Below are 27,892 nucleotides of genomic sequence, written 5' to 3' on the forward strand. Positions count from 1 at the left end.
TAACTTCTGTGCTCTTCTAGTGGTCCACAGGGGACATAATAGGGCAGGTGAAGATTCCCTTTTCAGAAAGGAGTGTAAGCAGTGCTGTCCAGGGACGTGTTAGGCTTTGCATGTGGAAAATGCTGAGATGTCAAGAAACCCAGCTGAGGGAACGATCCTCATGATAGGTTTTGTCTACCATGATTCGGGAATTGTTTGGCCCCTTGCCAGCCAAGTGGGTGGAAAGGTGGCCTGATGTTATGTTTTACATCACTGAGTCGCTGTATTCAGGGTAAAAACTTCCAAAACAGGTCATGGTGTTTAGGCAAATATTTATAAGTAATATGCAGATAGATTTTGTGTCTAAATCTGCTGGATTTTAGGTGCTTGAAACTCAAAACATCAGCAAAGCTCAAATCTGCCATTTACCTGTAATGTTGAGTCTAACCTGTGCAGTAATAGGATGCTGTAGATGACAGTGGGTACAGTGTTCAAGAAGTCGAGTTCAAAAGCATGAAGTTAATCGCACGTTACTGAGTTTCAATAGTATGATTTCCCAGCAGCTGGTTTTGTTTTTAAGTTCTGCATTCAAGCTTCTCTTTTACCCAATATTTTTCTGACTTTTGCTGTATAAAAGAGCTGTATAAACAACCTCCTTTGTAATAGGAAAGAGGATGCTGAGGCATTTTTTCTGAGTAACTGTTATACTGCCATTCTTTTACTGCAGCTTAACATGTGCAGAAGGCCAAACCTGCCTTTCACAACACAAGATATTTCTGTAGTCACGCAGATGTAAAGAGTTCCTGTCCCTCCTGCCTAGTCGTTTCTGCCCAGACACTGCTGCTTTTGCACCAATGCCCCTTTATTTCTAGAGCATTAGAGTTAATAGGGAACCCTCAGTCAGTAGAAAAAGAGTCCCTGAGCTACCTGCTAGAGTATTTGTACAGAAAACTTCAGTAACTTCAACTGCTGCTACCAATAATTTCCTTGCCCTCTTTCTGGATATTTCTGAGCTTTTCCTGCTGAGTTGCTCTGATCACTCTGTGGTGGAGAGTATTCAAAGCTTTCCTCTGGGTCTGAGTCCGATGCTGCAATATTTTGCAGGAGTGTTGTATTCACAGAGGTGACTGCCTAAAGGGTGCAACGACCATGAACGCGGAACAGACGTGTATTTTACAGCATGGTTTACTGGCTCTGGACCAGAACTGTGCAGATGCAGCTGTGGTGCTTTCTATTGCCAGATCCTGGCACGGAGCTAGAACTCCTAAGCCTTGTTGGACCCAAGCTGGCTCCATAGCGGTACCATGCTCCTGAAATCATAAATGCAATGTAGAGACACTCTTGCTCCTCCTTGCAGAGTCATCTCACAGTGAGGTTTTTACTGCTGTGTCAGAGTACTTCTCTGAGGAGATGTCTTAGCTGTTCAGGGCTAGCCTGGGTTTAGCGTGGCCTGCCAGGCTGGATCTAAGCTGAATCGTCGGAGATATGTATACCAACAGCTCTGCACTGCGTTCATCAACACATCCTGTAATATTTGTTTTCCCTCTTATCTAGTTTTCTCTCTCTCTATCTCTTTCCATAACAAAGAAGTGATTGTATCTTTTAGCTTGCCCAGCTGTATTCAGCTGATAAAATAAACACCAGTATCGAGTAAAACAACAAATTGCTTTAAAAATCTAGAGCTGAATGTTTTTGAAAATATATATGGTGTGTTTGTGTGTTTCAGTTTTAAGAACGGCTCTCTGATGAGGGAGAGGATAAGGGATGACTGTGCATCAGGCTCCTGGGATGAATTCTCCAAAGCCTTATCATCTACTGTTGCTGGAAACAATGGAAACTTGGGTATGAGCCTTAGCAGGGCTGGGTGTTCCAGGGTTTCCTTAGGTGTATACTGGAGTGTGTGTTACTCCTACTTTTTACTTGCGTCATGATAAAAGCCAAGAATTAAGTTACCTAGAGCAAGGGAAATTCCTAAAGTGTGCTTAGAAATGCTCTGTTGCAGACTAAGTGTGGTGGTAGTATTTTCCTTCAGTATTCACTAAATAAGAAAATTGTATTTATGGAACTTTTTTGAAAGGGTGTTATTAGCATCTTAGCTGTAGAATGTTTTAAACTAGTGATTTCTGAAGGAGGCTTTCGTTAAAGTTTCTTTTTCTGAAGACTCAAGCCAAGTGAATTAAGTAACTCCGTATTATTTCTCTCTCAGTCATTATTCTAGAGTGTTGTTCATGCATGTGTTGGACTAGATGATCTTTTGAGGTCCCTTCCAACCCCTAACATTCTGTGCAAAGCAGTAATGTCAAGTGATACCCAGATTTCCTGCACTTTCCCCAATGTATGTCAGAGTCGTTTCATCCCTGTTTTTTTCCCCACATTATGGCAAGTGAATGAGATGAAACAAAATGATGATGATGGAAATATTTTAAAAATATAAACAAACCCATGTATTTGAAGTTTTACATTTTTTTCTTTCCTACAGTTTAACATTTTACAAGTGTAATATATAGCTCTGAAATAAGTTACTGAAAGGTGAGCATATGTGTAATCAAGATTAAAATTTAACCATTGGAGGGCTGGATTTGAAATCATCTCCATCATCCTAGATCTGAATTGATCTGAGTAAAATTAATTTAAAAATGGTAGGTAGCAAAATTTGTAAATGTAGATATTTAATCTATAGGAGACTTCACTCCTTAGGAAGGTGAATCTAAAATAGTTTCTTAACACTGTTGAGGTTAGCACTGATTTTTTATTTTTAGAAGTTCTGTCTGTCAAATCCAGTCTCTTTTCACTAGAAGACAAATCAATTCAGACATTTCAGAAGACGGGAAGAAGTTGTTCCAAAACCCAAAAGTCAAACACTTTAGACAGTATTAAAAAAATTGGAAGTTGATGAAAATATTGTTACTGATTTCAAGGATACCAGGACACTGCCTTAAAGTTTTAAAGTTGGTGTTAGAGTATATTCACTTGGATGTCTTAGTCCCTTATAAAATAAGTGTTTCATGAAAGTCATCCTTGATAAATCTCTATGCCTGGATAACCTCTGGGTATACATGTGAAAATACAGTAATGTCCATAATCTGAGTTCCCGAGGGAAGCAGAGCAAAGCAGCAGCTGGTTGGACACCCGCCCTTTTGTCACTTGTTCCCTGCACGCTCTGTTCGGTAAGAAGATGCCCCTGCAGAGGTTTGGAGGTGGGCAGAGGCAGCTGCTAGGGTGAGGTTGGGATAATGAGAGGAGCAGGGGAAGCAAAGAGGGAAGGAGGAGGAGTGACTGGATGAGGGTCCTGTTGCGTCTGGGAAGTACCCGAGAAGGCCAATAGAACTGTGAGGTTTACCTGAGGAGCTCATCTGCCAGATGCAAGGGGTAGCAAGGTCAGAAAGCAAAAAGGTTATGTGTGCCCAAGCACAGTACTATTTTGGGGCGTTTTTTTGCTAATAATCGTAGGGCTCCCAGGGCAGCATGCTCTTGTTCCAAGGTCTGAACCTTAGAAACTCTCCTTAGTTTCTTAGCTATTCTGCTCAGTTTTTCTGTCCCCATTTTCTTTTTTTTGTCTCCTTTCTTGAGTATCTTTTCTGACCAACCATCAACACAAAAGAATTCTTTTTCACACTTCTTGTCTGGCTGTCTGCAAAGCATTACTGCGTTTCTTCAGATCTCGTCAAAACTATTGAGCAGACCAGCTCTGCTTCATGACTGAAAATATCTGATGTTCTCTAATGAGCTCGTGAAATCTAATCCAGTGCATGGAGTGTTCCAGTATTCCTGTACTCTTCTTACTGACTTATTTTTTCTGTTGTTTGTTTGTTCTTCTTTCACCCTTGCATATGACCTACTGAAACAATTTCTAAGATGTGTTATGTATTATTTACATTACTTGCATGTGTGTGTGTTCTGGTGGATGTGTGCTCTTTTGTAGGCTTCTTGTTACGTTGTTTAGATGCCTAGAGCCAGACGTGCTTAAGATCCACATTTTTGGAAATGGAAACTAGTTAAATTCAGTAACTAATTTCAGTCCACGCGTTTAAGAAACAGGCTGTGTGGTGACTCAAATGTCTTTCCAAATACGTGATAAACGTTTATTGTCAATTTAGCTGTGTGCTGAAATAAGATTCCAACTTTGGGCTCGGAGCAAACATGACACTCTTTAATGTTCCTTGATGCAGGTTTCTACTTTGATGTGATGGAAATTACTCCTGAAGCAGTTGGGATTCACAGATTCAACAGAGACAACCAAAAGGTAGTAATAATCTAGCGTCTCAAACCTTGAAGGAGTACTGTCAAGGCTTGAAATCTTTGCCACTATTTTTTTTTTTTTCCTTTTATTTTCCCCCTGAGATACTTGCTTTCAAGTTTCATTTGTTGATGCAAGTCCCTGGTATGATTTTCCTAAGGAAATATTTGGTCTGCAGCTTGAGAGTATCCACAGTGCAAAGCCTGAACACAACTTACGCGGTATTTTTTTGAGGAAATACTTCCTTTACTGGACAATGTGGATTTACTGAAGCCAACATTGTTTTTGAAACACGATTAACTTTAAGCTTATTGAAAGCTTAGTACACTTACATGACTTAGTCCCCTTCTTCTAAGATTCAGACACACAGATAAGGATGTGCTGAAACTTTGGGCTGTAATATTTTGTCTTTTATCTTGCTCCAAATGTGTACGTAAAGTAAAGACCTCATTTTGCTGTCCTACATGTCTTGGAGTAACCTACAAGCTACGTAGTTGTATGTAAGTAAACACAGGCTCACGTCCAATTGGAATTGAAATATAAATTCTGTTATGAAAAGGAAAGTTCTTTGTATCTTTTTTCTTTTTTTTTTTTTTTTTTTTTTTCTTTTGAGGAATGGGTGTTGTTTAAATGTCTGCCTTTCTGGGTGGTACTGAAACGCAAGAGATGTCTTTCATCAGTCATGACTCCCAGTCGAATAGACCTCACCTAGGTGAACAGAGATTGATACTATCTTGTGTTTGCAGTGTAGCACTAGTCTCTTAAATGTTTGCTGTTTAAATGAGTGCTTAATCACTTCTAACTGTTACACAAGTTGTAGGCACTTGTAGTGCATGGAAAAACTCAACTTTTCGTGAAAGATTCTTTGTATTTATTTGTAGTTCAACGTTTTCCTGCTTCTGTTGCCTTTCTCATATTCTGGTTGATGAAAGGACAGAAAAATGTTATATATAGAAACTAAATAAATGAATTAAAAGATTACACTGTTTCACTTCTGTGCAGACAGAAATAGTTTTAAACTTTTGTGACATTGCTTAATGCATCTGAATTTTATCTACTTGCTTTAATTTTATTTTTTTGAGATATTGATTCTTAAGCAGCCTTTGGTGCTAGGAAAAGCATTCAGAAGAGTTTACAACTTGCAGTAGAACCTCTTCCCATCGTGCATTGATTTCCAGTTTGATGGATTTGCCAACAGCACCAAGGTTATGGGTTGTGCCCTCTGTCGTGAGTCTTTAGGTTCATCTTGTGCGTATGGGTGAAGAACTGGGCCTAGTTGAAAGCAGACTTCAGGGTGAAGACAAAGATAATCAACTCTAAATCTGTCTTGTGTTTTTAACCAGTCTCTAGCTTGGCATTGTAAGAGCTTGGCACCTCTGTAAGGTGCTTGTTAACTTAATGTGTTTCCTCTTTGGTGCAGGTTTCAGCCTTTCCAAAGGAGGTGGAAATACGAGCGTTGATTGAAGGGCAGTTCATGGCCAAGAGGATTCATGCTGAAAAGCTGGGGTATAAAGTCAGTAAGTATGACGAGAAGCTGCAGAACTAATGGCACTAGAGATCAAACACAAAGACAGGAGTCCCAACAGTAATGTCAGTATCGTGATTCTTGTCCTGCATGATTGATACAGAAACAGGTATGAATTCTCAGTTAGCCTCCTGGAAGAACTTTTGACGGTGTGTCAGGGGCAAGATTTTGCAGATGTTAACTTTAGAAGGACTTTACTTAACTTTAAGGTAACTTATTTTTCAGGTACTCTTGCTGTTCTGTTGTTACTGAGCTGCATTGTTAATTTTTAAATAAGAGTCTGGGCTTTGGTAGCTACTTAAGTGGAAAGATGACCAACCTTCTGCCTAAAGCACAAGACCATAACTGAGAAAGAAAATCTGAAATCTGTGTTCAGTTCCTGGATCTGTCGTAAACTGGTCACTTATCCCTTTACCTCAGTTTTCTGTTAATAAAGCAGAAGCCCTTTCCCTGAACTTGTGATTTAGAAAGCAAGAGATCCTGCTTCCTAGAATTTATAATATGAATAGTTTTTAGCACATTGGAACAACAAAGCCAGCCAGTATCTTACCTGTAGAAGTGAGATGAGATCATTACTAGCTGTGTGATTCTACAAAAATAATATGGGCAAGTTGGTAAAATGTTTTACTGGTGTTTTCTGTCAGTCTGTCAGCCAGTGGCATCTTAAAAAATACTGAATTAACTCATCTTGAGGGTTTTTAACCAATGTTTTATTTTTTAAAATCATACTATTTTTATTTACATCCTGACCTTCTCCTTTACAAGCCATTGCTTGACTCTTACCTCCAAGCTCTTATCCGTAATCATGAAGGATAGAATTATTTTGTTTTTAAGAGAGAGCTCCAGGAGCTGAAAGTTGAGAAAATATAGAGATACTGGAACAAATCACAAGGCTTGACAGTACCGCCTCATAAATTTATGCTGTAAAGGTTTTCCTGTTATATATTTTCATATATACTTGAAACCGTATTTATTTGGGGAAGTTATTTATGGAGACAGGCAGAGATTCAAATAGATCATGTCTAAAATACATGTTTATTCTTCATTCTTAGATTCTGCTGCACCAAAAGCTAGGCTTATATAGCCTAGAAAGCTCATGGCTGAAGAGGGTGCTTCTGCACTCTGTAAATGTCAGGGGTTAGACAAACACCAGAGTGAGAAGAACTATTTAAGATATCAGACAACTCTTGACACAGAAACAAATGGGTAGAAATTGTCTGTGAATAAATTTAGGCTAAGTAGGACAGCCAAAATCCTAATTAGTTCTAGGATGTGGCTTGATAAGCTTAAAAAACTTCTTTTTTGGGTTTGTGTTTTTTTTTTTTTTTTTTTGAATGCCATAGATGTCTACAGTAAAAGGAGATGGGTGTGATTGCATTGTGTTCCTGTAGATTCCTTGGAACGTTGTATGCTTTTGTTCTGTTGCATCCCGAGGGTCTTTTAGCTATTTGGTAACTAACAGATGAGTTGCTTTGAAAAAGAACTGCTTTGAAAAAGAACTGCTGTACGTAGTGTAGGCTGTATGCATCTCCCACTTTTCCTTAGTGGTATTATTTAAATGTCATATTCTGTTATTTGTGTAGCGATGGCAGGCTTGCATCCACATTTGTTGTGTGACAGCTCTGAAAACAGGGTGTGTTCTGAATGTGTTTCAGGGTATGGATGAGCATTGTGGGAATTACTTTGGTATTGCCAGGATTTCTCTTGTTTAATAGCTGCTATTTTTCAGGCTGCTCTTTTGTTTTTAATGTGATTTAAAAGCTTATTTATCTTTTGGATGAAATACACAGTCAGGACCCTTGTGTTTATTTAATTCCTTTTGGGCCTTGTCTACATGGGGAATTTACTTTGATTTTTTTCCTAGGAATCAGGCTGATTTACAAATATAATCACAGCAGTGTAAATCTTGGCTGTTGTTGTTGTTGTTTACACCAATGGGAGAATACAGTAATAACTGCTCACAATATCTGGAAAGTTATATGATGACACCTATCAAATTGATCTGTAACAGAAATGGAAGTGACATGGTCAGTCACAACAAATGCTTTGCTAGGGTGTCCTGAGGTTTGTGTGGTGCCATCTCAGGGGTGCAGATGAGTCAGAAACCTGGCTAAGAATTTCCCTAGCTCTGGCACCAAGGCGCTGGAAAATCATTTTGGCAGTCATGAACCTGCCTCTGTTCTTGGGCCAAATGCAGTTTGGATGACTGAAAAGCAGCAGCGTACGTGGAAGAGAATTTTGTAAAAATAGATAAATAAAAATCTGTCGTATAGAGTTCTTGGTTATGCACTGTGAACATGACAAACATTAGATAATCCCTTAGAATTTACTTTCAGTTAATGAATGTGTTATCTTGCTAGGAGCAGTATTTTGAATCCTTGGTCTAGCTAGCGCTGCAGGAAGAAGTGCAATGATGCTGAAAGAGTGTTTTATATACGAGATTTAATTCCCTGTTTGATGTGTCAGGTATATAATATATCTTACATAAATTACAAATAATAATTAAAAAAAAAATCCCTTAAAACGGCTCTTAAAGTGCTGCTTTGTGCTTGCCTGCAGACATGTGCATAGGTTTCAGTGCGCTCGTGTGCCAGCAGAGGGCAGGGGATCCTGTCTCATGAGTTTTTTCTTTGAGGCTGGGGTGTGTGTGTCAGCCTTGTTTTGAAAATGGCACAGAGTCACCAGATGATCCTTAGAAGAAAAGTTAAACTCTACATTAATCGTGATTTAAGGGTTTTAAAAGTGTGTGTCACTCTGTTCTAATTGCTGTAATCTTTCTCAATCAGATTTCAGGGGAAATCATTCAGTAACACCCTGTATCCTGTTTTGCTTATGTGCTTAAGGGGTGGATAGAGTGTTGTGATCTAGAAACAAGTGAAGTTTGGTCTGTCCCTGTTGTTTACATCCTCCGATTCAGAGATTCATGCAGATAAGGTGAAGGTTTGCTGTTCTGCCTTTATTTTCCTGCATTTTGATTGTATCGTAAACACCTTCTGTTTTGTCACTTCCTTTTTCTGCTTGCAGCCATCCCGTTTTGAAAGCCAATCTCACAACTGCAGTTCAGAGGCTGGTCATACAGACATGCTTGCTGCGTAGTTTGGGGACTCTCTGAAGTCAAAACCGTGGTAACTTTATAGAGAAATGACAGTGTCTGCAGCTCTGACACAGGTGATCACAGCAGCTGTAAAGCTGTCAGTGGTTCAGACTGATCTGCCAGTATGTTCCTGACCAAGCAATCCTAAAGTTCATCCTAAAATTGACACTGACTGGAGAGTGTTGCAGTGGTCCTTGCTTGGACCTAGAGAAGCTGTCCTGGTGAAGACCCACAAAACTGATTATTCTTGGGAGCAAATTCTACCCCCCTGCCCACTGATGGGTGAAGTAAATATTGCCGTGGTGTATGTTATGCATGCTGAAGGAAAACAGCACACGGGTAGGGGTTCTGGTGGTGATCACACAGGTAGTCAATAGATATTTAAATGATGTGCTGGTCTACAGTGTAGAAACCTTCATGTCAATGGGAATCTGTCTATATGTACTGGGTCAGGGTGTGTCCTCGAGTTGTGTTAAATAATCTGTGGGACTGCAGCAGCAATTAATAAATTCTGCCTTGTAGGTAGCCTGGTAGCCTGATTATCTGGGGTGGGGTCTGTGTCGAAGCTGTTAGCTTTGGACAGGGCTTTCTGTCTTCCCTTTGTTGTGTCTGTCAGTGAGTTCATAGTACTCCAGTCGCCCGATACGCTGTTCATGTCACATTTATACCTTTAGGAATGTGATTATGCCACCTAACTGTCATCAGCAGAGGGAGATGGATAGAAGGTGCCATGTTTTACAAGTGCAGGCTTTGTCCATAAGATCCTGTGTCTGTGTTTATTATGTAATTTACAGTTTCTTACGTACATAAATCCGTCACTTGCAAATAATGTTGGTGCCCTGAATTCTACTGACTGTACTTGGTGCCTGAGTACTGGCTGGGATGACATAGACATGCCCATGGCTTTGTACTGGTGTAAGAATGAGCCAGGTTTTTTCCTTCAGTGCTAAATGTTACTGGTGTTTCAAATACGTGAGTCTTTCTGATTAGATATACAGTGGGATGCATTCTGAAACAAAACAGCCATCCTGCAGTGCTAGGAAAAAAAAAAAGGAAATGTCAGGGCATGCTGGACCTGACTTCTGAGTGGTTAGAGGGGGAACTTGCATTTTCTGAAGAACTCAGTCTGAGATTACGTGAGGGCAAACTCCAAGGTGCCAAATTACATTTTTCTTCAGGTGGTGTTTTCTTCTGATGCTCTTTTCAGCAACTTGAAGGTAGTAATAGTGTGTGTCTCTTTGTCTGCAGGGAAGGCAGTCTGATGGAGCCAGGGGAGCTCATAAAATATCAACGATGTGTTTCATCATTCACGTTGTGGTGTGGAGGCACAGAAATTGAAAGGCAAGGTGTGAGGCTGCCACTTCATAGCAAAGTGTTGGTCCGTTGGAGGATGAAGTGGCTCTCCAATTTGGCGAGGCTAGATGCCACTGGTCCTCGGGACCTCCAGGGATGGCTTTGTGTCAGGCTATAAGACTGTTCTGCTGGTGGTTGTCTTCCACTGACTGGCCTCTGTGATTGTAGTCTCCAAAACTCTTAGGAATTATCAGGAACGTTATGATACTTGTTCTGCCAGTTGCCCTTGCCTTCACCACTAAGTGTGTTTCTACTCCAGTTGTAGCAGTGTTTTGGCTGAAATGAGGAACACTGTGAGTGAGGCCATTTTGTAGTTACATACAGATTAAATTGATGTTTATGCCCTGCGGGATTTAAATTTCTTAGAGAAATCAATACTAAAATGTTGTGTTGGCTTCGTGCTTGTCTCTTGCTGTTTGCTGCTAAGAGTTCTGATGGTGTTTCAGCAGCCTGAGGGTGACGGCTTTGTTAGGGGCCTTTGGCTTCAGCAAGTGAGTGAAAACAGTTCAAAAATAATTGGAGTGCCTGCAATGGGAGGTTGAAGTCCTCTGTTTAAAATACTAGTGAATAGTGGTAATGGTCAGATTGGAACATATATGAATAGTGATGGGGAAGAGTGTACTGCTTCGTCTGTGGTACAAACAGGCCATAAATATGCCTTGCCATGAGACCTTAAGCCTATATTTTTGAGGGAGGAGTGTTGGCTCAAGAAGTACTTTTAAATTCATCAAAGGCAGGATCTTCCTCCCAGATAAGCCAGTGATTCTGCTGCAGAGGATATTTGTATTTTCTGATGAAACTTCTGGCTGATAAGAGTGCCAGTGTGAGATGGGCAATACCTTGCCAAGAGCTTGACTGTATCCCCTCTTATTTTCCACAGAGCATCAGACTTTTATCACGTAGCAGAGCCTTGTAGGCACGGTCAAGCAAGGCTTGGTTTTAAGCTAGTGATCTGGAGTGGAAGGTTGGTTAGCTCATTACCAACTCCCTGACCAAGTATTTTACGAAAAAGGCTTTTTATTATTGCTTGTCTCAAGAGACTACAGTATTAGTTTAACTAATTTTTAAAAGGGTTAGATAAAATGTCTCTGAAGGAAATGATCTAATGTGCTATAAGGAAGCTGCTTACGTGCTCTAGAATTTTTCATGCAGTGGCTATTGTCTTGCTTTTATTTTGTTTTACTGTTGTTATACATATACAGGAAACACAATGAAGACAGAAAAGCTGAAGAGTTAATAAAAAGATTGGAAAGGGTACTATCTATCTTTCTTTCCTGACACAGTGATGACATGTTGTCATTGTTTGAACAATCGCTTTTAATGTTTGGTCAGCAAAAGACCAGCTATGTAAATGGTTCAATTCCTCTGCCCTCAGTTAGGAGAGGTTGTTTATGACTGTTTCACTGGATGTACCGTTCAAGCAGTATTCAGAAAAGTAGTCAAACTGTCAGTTGGCTGGTTTTGTTAGAGCTTTGTGGATCTCTAGAAGCTGGGGCCTTGGAGATCAGTTGGGTTATCTAATAAATCTCCTTTTATCGCTTGTTTTTTGAGACTGATCTACAGTTTTAAATCCAATTAGATTAGCAAGGGAATGACACAATTGCAGTCTCTAAGTACCTTCTTGGGGAAAGGAAACTTGATAGTATAGGGCTCTTGAGCCTTACAGACAGAAACATTATGTTCAATAACTGAAAGTTGAAAGTAGGCAAACCTCAAATGACAAGCAAGGTGCAGATTTTTAACAGAAACTGAAATCAAACAGTGCAATAATTGACAATGGTGTAGTGAATTCTTTAGCACTGGCAGTTTTAAGAACAAGGGTTTGTGATTTTTTTTTTTTTGTTTTGTTTTTTTTTTCCCTAAAAACAGGTGCTCTGGTCCAAAGAGATCATTTGTGTTATAGAAGGGTGAGTTCAAAGGATCAGAGTGGTCCGTTCTCTCTCAGACACACAGGAATCTGTAAGAGATGCCATTGCTAGGAAACTCATCTGATTCACAGCTATATATACATTACTTTGTATTAATCATTTATACCAATAGCAGCTGCTGGTATCACTGTAGATGATGCCGTTTTGATGATCACTCTTCTTGTAAAACCGTACATTTATCTTAGTTGACACTTAGTGAAATGTTACATATTTGTTATTTTAAATCTTTTTCCTGTGTCTTTCTGTATTTTCATTTTTGTTGCTCAAACATGACAGGCCTGTTAGTGAACTTTAATCAGCTCTCCCAAGATTCCCTAGTCCCTCCAGCTGTCTTTCCTTTTCTCTGGTTTAAGGTTGTTCAGCTTCTCTTACACACCTCATGTTATGCATCAGTCCTCAGCACTAAGTGTCTCGATGCTTTCAGCTGCATCAACCCACACTTGAGGTTTTTCAGTGTCAACAGCAGTTCTACTAGATAAGTCATCCTTTCCCTACCTACTCTGTTTGCCTGCACATACAGTGATTTTTAGCTGTGATTGTGTTTGGTGCATGAGATTATGCAAAACAGTTTTGTCTTACACTTTGTCTCCATTTCCACCTGAACATGAGGAAAAAGTTCTTTACTCTGAGGGTGGCAGAGCACTGGCACAGGCTGCCCAGGCACGTTGTGGAATCGCCTTCTCTGGAGATACTCAAAACCTGCCTGGACGCGATCCTGTGTAACCTGCTTTAGCAGGGGAGGCTGGACTAGATGATCTCCAGAGATCCCTTCCAACCCTGACTGTTCTGTGATTCTGTGATTAATTTAAAAGCGATTATTGCCTAAGTTTTTAAAACAATTTTAAATATCTAAAGTTTTGGTTCCACCCAGACTTTGATTTCCAGAGGACAGCTACTCAGTGCCAGCTCAGGTTATCTCAAGAAAAAAATAACCAACCACCCCACGTTTTTTGTTTAAGTAAAAACCAAGCAGAAGTTCACGTGTCTGTGGACAAGGGGAGTTTTGTATTCTACTTGCGTAACTTAAATTCTCTTCAGACATGAAAGAATTAATTTGGGCAGCTTTTTTTTCTTATTTCTGGCCCATGGTTTTCAAGAGTGCACATGAAGGGTATTCTTTTTTGCACCTCTAAACTATAATGTTACTTAGCCTGTATGTGGTGTGTCTAACTTAGGCACTAGCGCAGGTGTTCATGGTGCATGTAAAATGACAGATCTCAGCCCCAAGGCTCTCACGATGTCAGTTTAGTCTGAGGTAAAGGCTGGCAAAGGATTGGAAGTTCATGAAAAATAAGCTTCAAGTGCAATATGTACTTCTGAAGTTCTCTCTCTGATGTGAAGAACAGAAAATTTTTTAGCTTTGCGGTTGGAGTCTGGAGTTTGGTTGGGATCAGTGACAGGACTGAGCCAAAGAAGAAAAATGCTATGTGTGGAAGAGTGAGATTAGAGCTTCCACAGAACTAAGTCCCTTAATGATATGGTACGTGACACGAAATTCCTGCATCCAGCTTTTGGACAGTGATATCATTTATCTCTTTTGATGTTCAGAAGGCTGGCCTTGACAGTCTCTTGCAGTGGCCTTCAGCTCGTCAGTGCTATACTTTTCCTAGTTGGAAAATCTGAAGAGTGGATGAAAGAACACAAAGAAAAAGTTTGCTTGAATCTGAAATTGTCTTTTTCCGACTGCACTTACAGTGATTGTACAGCATCAGACAGACTTAAAGTAAAACTAAACTCAGGAGTACGTGCTGAGCATTGTACATCAATTGCTACTCAAGTAGAGAGTGAGTTTAAAAATGGCCACTTCTTTACCGCTTCTGTTGGTTTTAAAGTATTTGTTTTCCATTTGACAATATTTGAAGCTTAATAAGAAATTTCAAGAAATTTCTGAAAGCTGGAAATTTGAAATTAAAAATAGAAGTATGTATATACATACAAGCAAAGAGTGGGTTTGTGATGGTTTTGTTTTTAAGAGTGTCTGAAAGTGAAATAGTTCTGTAGAGGATACCTCTGCTGCAGATAACTGCACTTGTCAGTCTTTATCTGAAATGTTGCTAAAGTGTGGCTTAACTCTTTTAACGTTTCACCTCTGGGTGTGCCTGTCTCAGTTGATTCTTCTGGGATGCATAGTTATTAGACGTTTTCAGAAGCTGTGGTGGATTAAAGTTCAGTTGGTCCCTGTTTGTGGAAATCAGCTAGCATCCTTCTAAAATATACATCTGTGTGCTCTTGTGTTTCCACTTTTGCAGTAACAGTAAGTGAAAGGAACAGCTGCATAGGAATTTGAAAGAGCTGAATGCTCTGGCTGAAAAACTCCGCTAGAAGGTGTTTGTGCGCAAACACATGATATTGAATTCTTTCTTTTTTACAAAGCAACAATATTACCAAAGGTAACAGTACTAAACAATGTATATTCACTATAGAAGGAGTATCAAATGCCAGTATTCTTTCGGACAACAAATGAACTGACTTGGAAATATGTTCGATTTCCTTAGCCTAAAGTTGGTAGCCAAAGTTTCAATGTACTTGCCTATCTAGTCAATGTACTCCATCATTGATAGCAGCTTTCTTCAGGTCTTGTTTTCGACAGGCTAAGATCACTTCTGTTACATTTCAAATAGGGGCTTTGTTGTTAGAGGGCTTTGGATCCTAGAGGTATCCATGTGCTGAAGGAAGGCTTCTGGGGGCTCTATTCCAGCACATCCTTGGCTGCCTCCTCTGTGTTTCCAGGACTGGGTCACCCGGTTCCTTCCCTTTCCATTGCTGGTACCTGTTACCGAACAGGTAAATGTCAATATTTATCTGTACGTAGCAATTTCCATGCATGCATCTCAGGAAGTAATTATGGAAAGCTGGAGGGCACTCAGCATTGTTGCAAATCAGGAAAGTATTTCAGTCCTCTCAGTGGCCAAGTTAAAACATACAAAACAGCAGAAAATAATGTCATATATTAGCCTGTGGGGCAGCAGCCCTGTGAGTAGCATTGGAATGAAGGTGGTCACTGGTCATAGAGCTGGAGGGATTTTGAAGGATATTTTCAAAAGTATTAACTCTCTTCAGTGAGGGTGCTCATGATCTTTTTGCTCTGTGTTTATTCTGGTCCAAAATGAACTTTTTGTTATTTGAAGTAGTTCTAATTATAATGGTAATACAGATGTACAAGTGGAGAGCTGCTTGAGTAACCTCTTCAAATTAAGTGCACTTCTAGTTGAATGACTTAAGTTTACCTGCAAGCAAACACTTGTGCTGCGAAGAGAGTGATACAAAGCTTCATATTTTGTATTTAATTTTGTCTGTGAACATAAAAGCCTGGTACCCACTGAAAGGCAGGTGAACATCTGAAACTGTTGTTTTTGAGTATGACATATTAGAATAAAAAATTGCTGGCATATCTGTTTGGAAGGGTGAAGTTGTGTTTTTAAGTAAATTGCAAGTACTCAGGACCTAATGGCTCCTTGTTTATTTTTGTGTTTTAAATTCCTTTTTTATTCATTACTTTAAGGTATCAAATTTTCAACTGCAGTAGCTGCTATGAGCTGTGATACAGGTCAGTGCAAAGTTTAGATGATATCTAGGCTGTTACTAACAAGTGTAATCACTGCAAGGGCGTTGCTGTTGATTTCAGTGTTGCCATTTGAATGAGTAAGGGTTAATCATGAGAACCAGGAGAGTGCAGGACTATAACCCTAATTTCCAGCCTTTGTTATGCCCTTGAAAGTGAGCTAGGTAGCTCCTCAGAGGCCCGACCGTTTAACTGATTTTCATTTTAACCAAAGGACTAAACTGATAAAGGGATCAGTTCCAGTTTAGAGAGGCATCAGTTTGACTTCTTGCTTCTGCCTCCTCTGTACATGCTTTCTGTCTGGCCTGGTGGCATGTCCAAAACCCAACACCCCCAGATCACCTGCACATTCCAGGAGGCTACAAAAGCAAAAATATGTTGAGGACTGAGGAAGGTTGTGTTGTATTCTGCTGGTTAAAACAAGAAAGCTTTATACGTACAAGTTTTTTTAATATGTATACACATGCACACTCGCTATATATAGTGTGGATATATATCATACAAATAACTTTTCTGTATCATTTAGAGAATGGGAGGCAAGACTGGAGATGTAGAGAAACCTTTCGTTTATTATAACTGACATATTTCTGCAATGAATTATTTTCTCTGAGTAGTCACTCGTGCAAGTGGCTGCTACATGTGGAGATGCAGAAAATGTCTTGCAAAACTGTTGTGGCTTGGGTAACTCGTGGGTCTGATGCTTACGAGCAGTACCACAAATGTATGGGAGAAGTAATGGAGTGGATAGTGTATACCGAAGAGCTTCACAGAAAAGGCTTAAAGAACAATTACCAAAGTCAAATGCAGTGTTTTAGAAACAGCTTCATCCATTTTCCTGCCATTTTTTTGTACTTTTCCTCTAAATAACTCTAATGTATATTAATTAATTGCTTGAAATAATACCAATAAATCTAACAAGGTTTGTCTAAAGCTTGACTGCACAGAGGAAACTTCATGTTTGTTTCAGTGGTGAGAGAAAAAATAATTTACTGAGAATAATAAGAAAGCTAATATTAATTTAGATGGAACTTAATGAAATCTTTAATGGCTTTTTGAAATTGTTTTATTTTCCTTAGATTTTAATTTGAATTAAATCATTACTATTGTTAAATTAGTTAAACACTAAATTAAGAAATGCAAATGAAGTGAGCCCAAAATCCAATGTGCTTATTGTTTTTATTGATATATGTAGTCTAGTGGTGTGGAGCAAATTCCAATTATATCTGATCTGTTATTTGCAGTACAAGTTCCTGACTCTTCATTAAGTGTAATACATTAGATTAAATGCTTTGCTCAATAAGAGCTTGGAAAATACCAGTATTAGAATAAACCTCTTGCTGCTTTTGCCTCTTTGTTTGGGCTGTTAGCACTGCATATAATGCAGGCTTCAAGGCTTTCTAGTTTAAAGTTTGAAAATCCTGTCCAGCTGCGATCATCAGGGAAAGATAAATGTAAACTTTAGCTAGCGTAGTCACAGGGGGCCCAGGAGCGAGGGAGAGTTGCTAAAGGCAACTCCATTACATACATGAGTTCACCTGAATAGATGTTCAGTGGCTTCTGTTACGCTAACTTCAAATACTCGTGGCTAGTGAGGAAGATGCTAGTTTCACATGATATATCTCCCTATGTGATTAAAACATCCAAAATAAACAAAGAGTGTCTTCAAGTATCAAAACTAGAATATTCCAAGTCGTTCTTTATCCTTTGGTTTATATCTTTATAAAATGCTTTGTCCTAAACTGGCTGAAATCAGTAGAAATCTAGGTAGGAGAGAAGAAAAGGTGTGTGCCATTTTGGGCTTGCCCGCTTTGTGCGCAGCCAAGGTACTCTTCTGTGTAAAAGCTCGTTTTTCATTTTTAATCTATTGATTTCCTCGGAAGCCATTCAGGAAGGCAGAATTGAGCAAACCAGCTGCCAGAGCTGCCCGTAGCTACCCTGTGACAGTCCCAGGTGGAGAGAGGACACTGTAGCTGAGGGTGCACCTTGCTGCATGACTGGCCCAGCACAGGTCTGGGCAAGGCAGGCACACGAGGTGGTACCACCTTCCCAAGCTGTGGTTGGTTTCTGCCTCTGCCGCTGCATCGGTCCTGGTGCTGCGTGGCTCTGGATAAGATGATAGGGTTTCTCTGGTATCCTCCAGAGCTCCTGTTAGAGTTGCTAGAGGAATCGTGTAATTACATAGTGTGGAAGAACTTGCCTGTCCCGTTGAGCCCCCATGCAAAAGTGTTCTTAGCTTGCCACTACGGTAGTATAAAACACTTCCAGCTCAGCCTGCCCCTCACTTCAGTTTATTTTAGCAGTGTCAAGGCAAGTGTCCAGCACAAGTGGATGAGCTGCCTCTGCTCTGGCTGCACTACATTTACAGCAGGGTTTAGAGAGAAAACTCAAGACCTTGTCGTTGTTCTACAACCTTCTGGAAGGCACTGCTGGAATTTGGTGAAGGATCCGTGCAAGTGGGATGCTGACAGAGCAGTGGTGACAAATGATGTTTACAGCAGTTGCTCTGGTTTCACTGTGTGTACATACTCTTTTGTCTCCCAGCGTACGAGGTAAGCAGTGCTACGTGAGCAATTACTGAGCAGTCAAAGGCATGAAACAAAGCAACATGGCAAATATCATGAGGTCTTCATCATGATGCAGAAAAGAGGGGTTTTTTCATTCGTTCAATAACAAAACATTACGGTCTCTTTCAGTGCCTTCACGGAACCGTTGTGAATGACTCTGGATGCGGGTTGATCCAAAGCTCAGAAAAACTGAAAGAGGAGGAGGACAGAGAGAGAGTAGGAGAAAAGGACTTCCAATATTTGGAGTAGAATGGGCAGAAGTAGTAGTAAATTCTACCATACAGTTAGCAAAATGCTTCCTGTTCTTGATGCTTTCCTCCTATGCCTATTGTTATACAAATCCTTGGAGTGTGGCTCCAGAATGTTCCACCAAAACACTTTTGTCTCTCGGGGTGGTCTATTTGTGCTACTCCATTCCCATGGTAATCAGAATCCCTGTTCTGTGCCTGGACTGAAAATGAGACCATTCTAGCTCCAAAACCTCCCGTATGTTATGCTAGGTTTATAGGTGAGGGTGATGCCAGCTCTCAAGTGCCTCCTTGCAGTGGTGGTATGTAGATGAGGAGTTTCTCAGTTGCAAACAGAGATCTTCGCCTTGCAGGAGATTTCTTGTGGTTTTGAGGCTGACATTGCTCAGGCTTCTCTTCTGGAAGACTTTTGAAAATGCTCTTACATAGATATTTTCAGATATATTTTTCAAACTTTTGGGTCTTTTTGTCACGCTGTGATCAGAGGACTTCCAGAATGATCCTCTGGCCATCTAGCACCATGTTGCAATGACGTTGTCTTGTACTTGCTTAACTGAATTGAAGGGTGTGGCACTGCAGCAATCTGCAAAGAATGAGGATCTCTGCATCCAGGAAGAGCAAATGGTGGGTTGTTTTCAGTGCGTACGACATGCCACCACTGCAAGGAGGCACTTGAGAGCTGGCATCACCCTCACCTACAAACCAAGCATAAATGGGAATCAGTTATAGAGAAGTCCTGGAAGCACTGGCGTGAAGGAAAGGTGGGTTGGTATTGAACTTTAAGGTTTGACCACGCAGCACGTTATAAGCTTGTATTGCTTCCTCCTGCAAAACAGACTGGTTTCAGGTGGCTAAAGTGGTTTGCAGGCTAAGATGCAGCCCAGACAATCAAGCCCAGTATCAGTGGAAGTACAGGTGTTCTGAACAGTGGGGATAAGCAGTGCTGGATTAGAATATAAATCTTAATCAGGATTAAGCCACTGCAGATACGAACCTGTGGAGCAGAAAGTGCTGTATGAATAGGAAACAAGCTAAATAAACAGATTCCATAATTTCAGAGGTAGCTCTGCTTCAAGTCTGTAAGCGGTCGTGCCCCTTTACATTCCAAGGAGAATTCTTGTTGCACCGAGGGTGAAGTTTTTCTTTCAAATCGGGTTTGTTCATTGGCCCACGACTGAGAAAAACTTGCTGCAGAATTTGTGCAGGATTCACTCACTTCATCTGAAATTCTGTCAGGGCTGAAATGAAATGTGAGCAAGAGGAAGAACCATGAAATGGTACAAGCTCATTTGTTTTCACATGAATACATTAGAGCAAAATCTCACTTTCATGAATCAGCATTTCCTTTGTCAATAACTTTCAATATTAAACAGTAAGGTGACACTAGGATTACATTGGAGGAAAAGTAAATGCAACAAAAATTTCTTGAGGGTAAATTGACACCTCAGGTCTTGATTCAGCTACGGAACAGGATGGGAATAACTGTTTCCTTCCCACCATGTTTAAAATTGTTTTGTAACTGAGAGATAAAAAGGACGTTTCCAGATCCTTAGTGGATACCAGCTCATCCACATCCCACACTGTATTGAGAAATGATTGCCTTATTCCCTTCCATGTTTTCTGAAAATTGTAATGCTCATTTACTTTGCCAAGACATGGAGCATATCACAGTGCACTTCCCTTGTTGCCAAGAAAGAAAATAGCTGATGTTTCAGTATCCTCATGTGCTGAAATGTCATATTCTTCAGCTGAAGTGCAGTGTTTCCTCCTCTTCCTTCTTGCCAAATCCATTTTGTTTCCACGCATTAACCTCTTCCTGACCTAGTGCCACTCATGCATGAGAAGCTCAAGTGCTTTTAGGTTGCAAGCGTAGCAGTTGTCTAATACGTTAATCTTGACAAGTATTCAAAGGGAATACACAATTTCATTAATTTTGTTAATAACTTTAATAAATAATCCTGGGGAAGTTATATTGGAATTTTTATTTTAGTGAAAAGGCTGTCTTTACAGCTTCTGAAACTGGTGTTTAAATTACCTAGGTGTCCTGCTATTCTGATCTTAGTGGCAGAAATTACTTTACCTTGAGACACACTTGGTTCGTATCCATAAGTATTCATGGGTTTACATAAATACAAATGCATGCACTTCCTTGACTTCTCAGTTCAGTAGCACCTCCTCCCTCACGCTTATTTGTGTAATTCTAGCCTTTTGAAAAAGAAGAGGAAAAAAAAAAAAAAAAGAGAATAAGAAAGTTTCCTGTATTCTTTCACTTGGCATTACCAGTTTAGACAGACAGTCCTGAAATGCTTCTGTCTGCTTTAAAAGTTCACTGAAGATTTGGAAGGCAAAAAAACCGCAAGGGAGAACACACTTTCTGCAGGATCGATGGTGGAAATTGCAATTGCTTCTGTAATTGCAGAACAGGTTCTGCACAGACAGCAGCAGTGAAAGCTTCCCTGCCCTTCCATCCCAGCTCTGACTTAAGAAAGCACCTTCAGAAGACAATGTATGTAGTTTTATATAAATGGGCTTTATCTCTAGTCTGGCCAATTTTTTTTTTTTGTCTGGATTCAGATGCAGATGTTGTCATCTCATTGACTTGTTGATGCTAGTGATGATACTTGTGTTCAAGCATGCTCTGAAGTGGTTTCTTAAGTTCCTAGCTTTAATTTTTCACCTCCTGCTGAGAGCCAGCAAGAAAATTGAGTTGTGTCATTTGTGACTTAGTGTGTGCTTAGTAATTCCTTGCAGAAATCCCTTCAACAGGGACATGTGGCTTGGGCCAAGTTTCTCAGAACAGAGAACTATTGGCAGAGAGACCTCCAGTGTGTTGGTTGCTGTGAATATAAACATTGAGAAAGGCCTTAGGATATAATGAGATGAGGCCAAAGAGGTGAACTGTGCATCACACTACTTCATCCAGTGGATACCTAGTCCTGCGTTACATGTTCAACTCTGTCTCCAGGCTTATGCTCTGATATGATGTTGAGAAATTCATGCTTGTGACTTGAATAAAACATGTAAGTTGGATGTTAAACAGAGGAATGATCTGTCGGGAGCCTCATCAAACTCAACAAGGAAAAATGTCAGGTCTTGCACCTGGGACACATAAAGTCCCTGCATTGATAAGAATCTGAGGGGAAGCTCTGCTGAAAGGATGTGGGAGGTCTAGCTAAAAAAGAGCCAGCAGTGTGTCCTTGCAGCGAGGAAGGCTGACAGCATACAGGCTGTACCAACAGGAGCACAGCCAGGCAAGTGAGGGAAGTGAATTATGGTCCTTTATTCAGCAGTCCATTAGATCACATCTGGAGTACTGTGTCCAGTTTGGGGCCCCTTAATGTAAGAAACACATTGATAAACTGGACCAAGTGCAGTGGAGGGCCACCAAGATGCTCGGGGGCTGGAGGAGTAGCCCTGAGCAGAGAGGCTGGGGGAACTGGGTTTGTTCAACCTGGAGAAGAGGAGGCTTCAGAGGGACTTAACAGCAGCCTGTTGAAGTGCTCTTTGAGGTGCACAGCAGAAGAATGTGAGGCTGTGTCCATAAATTGGTAGCTGAGAGTTTCAAATGGGATACACAAGTGAAAATGTTCACAGGGAGGGTCATAAATATAAAGCGTTTTATTAGTGGGCTCTTGGTAACTGCAGGTCTTGAAACCTTGTCTCAGAAATGTAACAAGACAAGGCTAATTTTAAGTCCTTCTCCTGCTGAATAAAGTTGGTATCTTGACCTAGTTCTGTCACTCTGCAGCCACGAGCCAATTGGATCCCTCAGCTGCCACCCCATCTCATTTTGTCTCGTTTGGACAGATAATGCTAATTACAGTAGGTACACTGTCCACATTTTTATGGATTAATTTACAGCATGATGATCAGAGTCAGTGATGGAGATGCAACCAAGGAAGTGAGGGATGCTCTGACCTTGTCACTCAGATGGATGTGGAGACGTACTGCTCTTTTCCCAGATGGCTCTTGAGTTTTACAGATAGTCGGTGACATGTTTAATTACTTCTGACAAATAGAGAATGCTTTCTCTTTTAGCTGTATTGTGTTATGCCCTTCATGACAGTGGAAAAAAGACAAAGCAGCATCTTGTCCAGCCACCCTTGGAGTAGGATATTATGGACTGAAAGTCTCAGGGTCCAAGTATAGGCTTTCATCTCCCATTGACTCTTGGTGCTGTCAGGATTAGAAATGCCTGATGCAAGGAAGTGCTTATGTACCTGTGAGGTCAATGAAACTTAAATGCGTGCCTAAATAATGTTCTGCAAAGAGACGTTTTCTCAGCAATCGGGTTGTAGTTTACATGCTATATGGCATTTGATAACTCTTGTTAAACAGAGAAGATTAATTTGAAATTGCATTAGGATCTGGAAAAAAGGTCAAGACTGGGCAATCTCCAGAATTATGATAAATATGATTAAGGTTGTAAGACTTCTGTCTTCTCATAACTTTTAAAACAAACACGTTGGGGGGAGGGGGGGGGGATTGTAAATTTAGAGCTGGTATAATCAAATCTGTTTGCCGTATTTGAAGGTACCTTATTTGTTAGCTTGATGGTGAATTTTTTGAACACTCAGTGTAAAATACTTCCACGTATTTTGTGATGGGAAAGGAAAAATCTGCAAGGTGCACCTTCCCCACTGAGAATTCTTTTGAACCATATCTGGATTGACGGGATTTTCAGGCTTTCATTCAAAAGTGGCAAAGGATAAAGGGGAGGTTCTTTCAAGGGTGCTTAAGGCTGAAATAGTTTTGCTGCTGTTGGTCAAGGTAAGGATGGCTGTCCTGAGCCAGGCCCAAGGGCCAGTGAGGCTAGAATCTTCCTCTGAAAGTGGTCAGTCTCTACTTCAGAAGCAAGGCTTGAATAGCTATTATATCCTCCCAGCTTCCACCAGTCTGCAGTTTAGCAACTACCTGAGACTGAGGTTTTTTTTTTTATTTAACAGTTGTTGATGGATTTTTTCCCATGAACTTCTTTAATCACTGTTTAAAAGCATGTAGGTTTTTGGCACCCATGGTATCCTGTAGCACTGAGTACTTCAGCTGAGCTGTGCATTGTGTGAGAAGTCCCTATTTTTTGTTTGTGTTACGCATGTCACCTGATAATTTAATTTGCTCCTCGGTAGGTTTTGTACTGTGAGAAGCAGTGGATAGTTATGCTGTATTTGTCATCTCCTTGACTGCCTGTGTTCTGCTGGCCTCCCCCGGTATCCCCTTAGCCATTTCTTTTCTTGGCTGACTGATTGTAATCAAGACTTACTCATGTCTTGTTGGAAGCTGTCCCACGCCTTTGATCAGCCTTGTTGTGCCTCTGTGTATTTTTTCCATTTTTGTTATGTTCTTTTTGAGATGTAGGACTAGCACTGCCCTGAGTATTCAGAGACTAGCCTTTTATTTAAAAGGGCATATTACTGTTGGTTTTATTCCTTTTATAAAAATTTTACCTTACTTGCTTTTTCAATTATTGAATATCGATCGGATATTTTAATGAAATTATTAAAGTAAACCATGCTTCAGAGAGAATACTTCAGAGCCTGTTGGGTGTGCAAAATAAGGTCTGTTCTTTCCATGTGCATTACTTTGTACTAATCAACATTGAATGTCATCTGCTATTTTGTTCCTTATCCCATCTCTATCATGAGAAAATTCTGTAACTCCTCGGGGTTGGCTTTATTGTCTCATTCTCTGCCCTATCCCACATGACTTGTGATCATCTTTCACAAGTGACTGTGAAAAATGATGACTTACTCCTACTGTTTGTTTCACGTCTTTTTAAAAAATGATCATTAATTCATAAGCCCACTTCTATTCTTGTCCTGTGGCAGCCTTCTTTCTACAAGAAACTTTGGCAAAAGACCTTGTCAAAAAACCTGTTGGAAATCCATGTTTATGCTTATATAAAGCAATCGAGTCAGAGACTCCTTTTCAGATCTGTCTGGCAGGACTTCCCCTTACAAAAGGCACCCAGTCTTCCCCATTAAATCACATTTGTCAGAGTATCTAATGATTCTGGTTTTGCAGTGTTTCCTGCCAATTAGCTGAGTATGGACCTCAGTTATTGAAAGCTCCCCATGTCCAACTGGGAGCCCGTTTTGATAACTGTCATCACGTTTGTCACCAACACGCCTCTGGTACTAAGGCGGTTTTAAGCCAGAGGTTGTATTTTCCACAGGTAACATCATAACAATTTGGCACTTCATTTGTATATGACTTTTGCATGGGTAACATATGGTTTGTTCTAAAACATCCCTTCACAACATCTCAGTCTGGGACAAGCCCTCCAACACATCCCAAATGAAGACCTTCTTCATACTGAGAATGTTCAAGGACAATGTGTTACTTAAGAGCATTCTAGGGTTTTGGCTGCTGCCTTTAATTTCTTTTTAATGTACTTTCTCCTTTTTTATGTTATTGCACTTCGCTGAAATTACTTATTTCTGCTGTGGATTGATTATTTTGATTGATTGGCCCTTCATAGAGTGATTTATCTTAATAGAATCATAGAATAGTTTTGGTTGGAAGGGACTTCCAAAGATCATGTAGTCCAGCCCCCCTGTGGTAAGCAGGGACGTCTTCCACTAGATCTCAGAGCCCTGTCCAACCTGACCTTGAATGTTTCCAGGGACGAGGCATCTACCACCTCTCTGGGCAGCCTGTGCCAATGTTTCACCACCCTTATTGTAAAAAATTTCTTCCTTATATCTAGTCTAAATGTGCCCTCTTTTAGCTTAAAACCATTACTCCCTGTCCTGTCGCAACAGGCCCGGCTAAAAAGGCGGTCTCCATCTTTCTTATAAGCCCCGTTTAAGTACTGAAAGACTGCAATAAGGTCTCCCCGGAGCCTTCTCCAGGCTGAGCAACCTCAACTCAGTATTGTTAGAGTGGTTCTTCAGTGTTAACTTTCTGAACCTATCTGTTTTCTGCTTAAGATAAGACCGGTCAGGAGTTGCTGCTTTTTTTTTCTGGGGTTCTTGAGAAGTTGTTGCATCAAGCATATGCAGATATAATGCTTACCCTGACTCATACAGGGATAACTGTACTATCTCATTGTTACTGTGTTGCCTGTCCAGGCAATCTCTCTGGTCTCTTTGTGTGTGTTTTAGTCATTGTCATCCTTCTGGGCAAGTGGTCTGTTGTATGGTTCCAGTATTGATGTGGTATTCCAACCCTATGGATTATGTTACAGGTTGGTACAATTAGCTTGTTTCTTTGCTCTGACTTCAGGTTTTCATTAATGTATAGCAACCCTCAATGCTGTGGTTTTCCTATCTTTGCAATATAATTTGTTCTTTTATTTTACAGCATGTAATGGTTGTCTGCCTTTCACTAGTATGCTGCTTCTGACAATATCCTCATTGAAAACTCAGCATTTTAAAGTTTTCTATCTTATTTTTTCATTTTCTAGTATCAGTATAGCAGCACTTCCATGCTTGGCTCAGTAGCTTATTTTTTGTGCTGTGATTAAAATGGAATTATTTCTTCTTTGTGGTTTCTTGTTCAGATTTATTAATGTCTGCCCTATCTTTTATTTATAGATACAAAGTTTTAATGATTTCAGCCCTAGAAAATGTGTCATGTCCATTTGTGCCAGCCTTACTGCACTTCTTAAAGATTCTCCTGTAACATTATTAATTGTAAATGCCAGGAGTCTGGTACCAGCTTGATTTAGATGAAAACCATCTTTCCTGTATAAGCAGTCTTTCTTCCAAAAGCTTCTGCAGTTCCTACTGAATCAAAATTTAACAGTAAAAGCTCACAACTGTGAGAAGAGAGTTATGCCAGTGTAGAGGGTTTTTGAAAATCATAACCGAAATATTTAATAGACTTTATTGACGGAAAGAGATTTGTTAGGATAGATAAAATGTTTGATTTACAGTAAATCCGTGGGTACTGAACATGCAGAGTGATAGTTGCCAAAGCAATAGGCATTCAGGTATTGGCTATGACTTTGGAAGGACTAAGGTATAAAAGATCATTTTGTTATGCTGTTGACTTGGCAGAAGACATTCAGAATCCTCCGCAGAGGGGACAATCAGGCTAATAAAGTCAAATGCATGGTGTACGGGTAGGATTTGGTTGTAGGAATCTGAAAGTTGAAGACAGTAAGCTAAGCAGCTTAACATCTTCAGAATGAGAGGGAGTGAAGCTTGTAAGTGCGTCAAGCTGTTTGCTTAGATCTAGACTAAGGAGCTTAAGTAGCTTATAACACCACAAGCTCGATAGCTCCAGAGGAAGGGACTTACAAGCTGTGCAACAGCTACACTTCAAAGGCCTTACAAGTACTGCTGATGAAGCCTGCAGGGCTTCTAGAGAGCATGTCAAGTAAATCTGTTTGTCTGTCTCTCTGCAGTATCCAAGTGCTTCCTTTTGTTTCCTCCTTACAAAGTTATGGGCAACTCTCCTCCCTGGAGTTAGCACAATGTTAAGTACCAGGCACTTTAGAATCAGGAGGTTCTAAAAATTAGTTTAGTCGTGTCCTTTATACGTGTTCTGTCCTCCTTTTCCTCACTACCATGCTATTATGCATGATGCTAGGATGTATCATTTTTTTCTGATGAAATGTTGTATGAGAAACGTGAAAAGGATGAAGAGTCCCCTGCCTTTACAGTGGGGGATAGAAAATTATCTCAATTATATAGTTGAAAATTAGCTATCTTTGGGGTTTTCAGCTTTAAATGTGTGTTTGTTTCTTGTTGAAGTCTTTCAGACTAGATCATCACAAATTGCAAAGTTGCCCTGTATTACTATGGTCCTATCCAATTCCTGTTTGGCTTCCTTGGGGTCAAAGGCTCCTGCAAAGCAGAGATGGCTATGCTCATAAATTTTTGCTCTACAAAATAACTGTCGTGTCCTCAAGAGTGTCATTACTTACTAGTCAAAAAATTACCTTCATAATGATGCTTTCTTGAGTAATTTTGTCATCTTGAGCTTATTCTGTCCTGACTTCATTAAGTCTACTGAAGATGCACTTTAAATTACAGGCATATGACCAGTTTTCTGTTTTGCACTGACTCCTTGCTCCCTAGGTATTTAGTTTCAAAGTAGATTCTTACATGCAGTTTAGTATTTTTGTCTGTACAGACTGAAACACAGGATGATGAAAAATGGATCTTTGTAAATTCACATCTCACACAATTTAGGCTGATTTTGTGAAGTAGTCTTTCAGGGTATTTTACACTGTTTACAGTTACATGTAGTAAGTTACACTAAGAGTAGTTAAAATCATGGTATGGATGAGGGTGGAAAGGACCTCTGAAGATCATCTAGTCAGAGCTGCTTTCCGGCTGAGGGCCTCTAGCTGTTTGACCCTCAGCCCGTACTGGTGCATGGAGTGTTTCCTCCCCAGGTGCAGGACTTTGCATTTCCAATTACTGAACTTGATGAGGTTCCTGTTGGTCCGTT

The 27,892-nt window shown here is 40.2% G+C and overlaps 1 protein-coding gene across 2 annotated transcripts in view; it reads left to right on the plus strand.

Moving 5' to 3' along the window:
- Positions 1-27,892, plus strand: part of XYLB (xylulokinase) — an 82,934-nt gene that overhangs the window by 20,373 nt on the left and 34,669 nt on the right. For both annotated transcript variants that reach the window (XM_086466758.1, XM_086466757.1), the window contains exons 13-15: positions 1,706-1,821; positions 4,149-4,222; positions 5,637-5,733. In XM_086466758.1, coding sequence (XP_086322884.1) covers positions 1,706-1,821; positions 4,149-4,222; positions 5,637-5,733 — 287 coding nt within the window. The remainder of the gene's footprint in view (positions 1-1,705; positions 1,822-4,148; positions 4,223-5,636; positions 5,734-27,892) is intronic.

The sequence above is a fragment of the Leptosomus discolor genome, chromosome 6, assembly GCF_034619465.1.
Source record: "Leptosomus discolor isolate bLepDis1 chromosome 6, bLepDis1.hap2, whole genome shotgun sequence".
Taxonomy (NCBI): domain Eukaryota; kingdom Metazoa; phylum Chordata; class Aves; order Leptosomiformes; family Leptosomidae; genus Leptosomus; species Leptosomus discolor.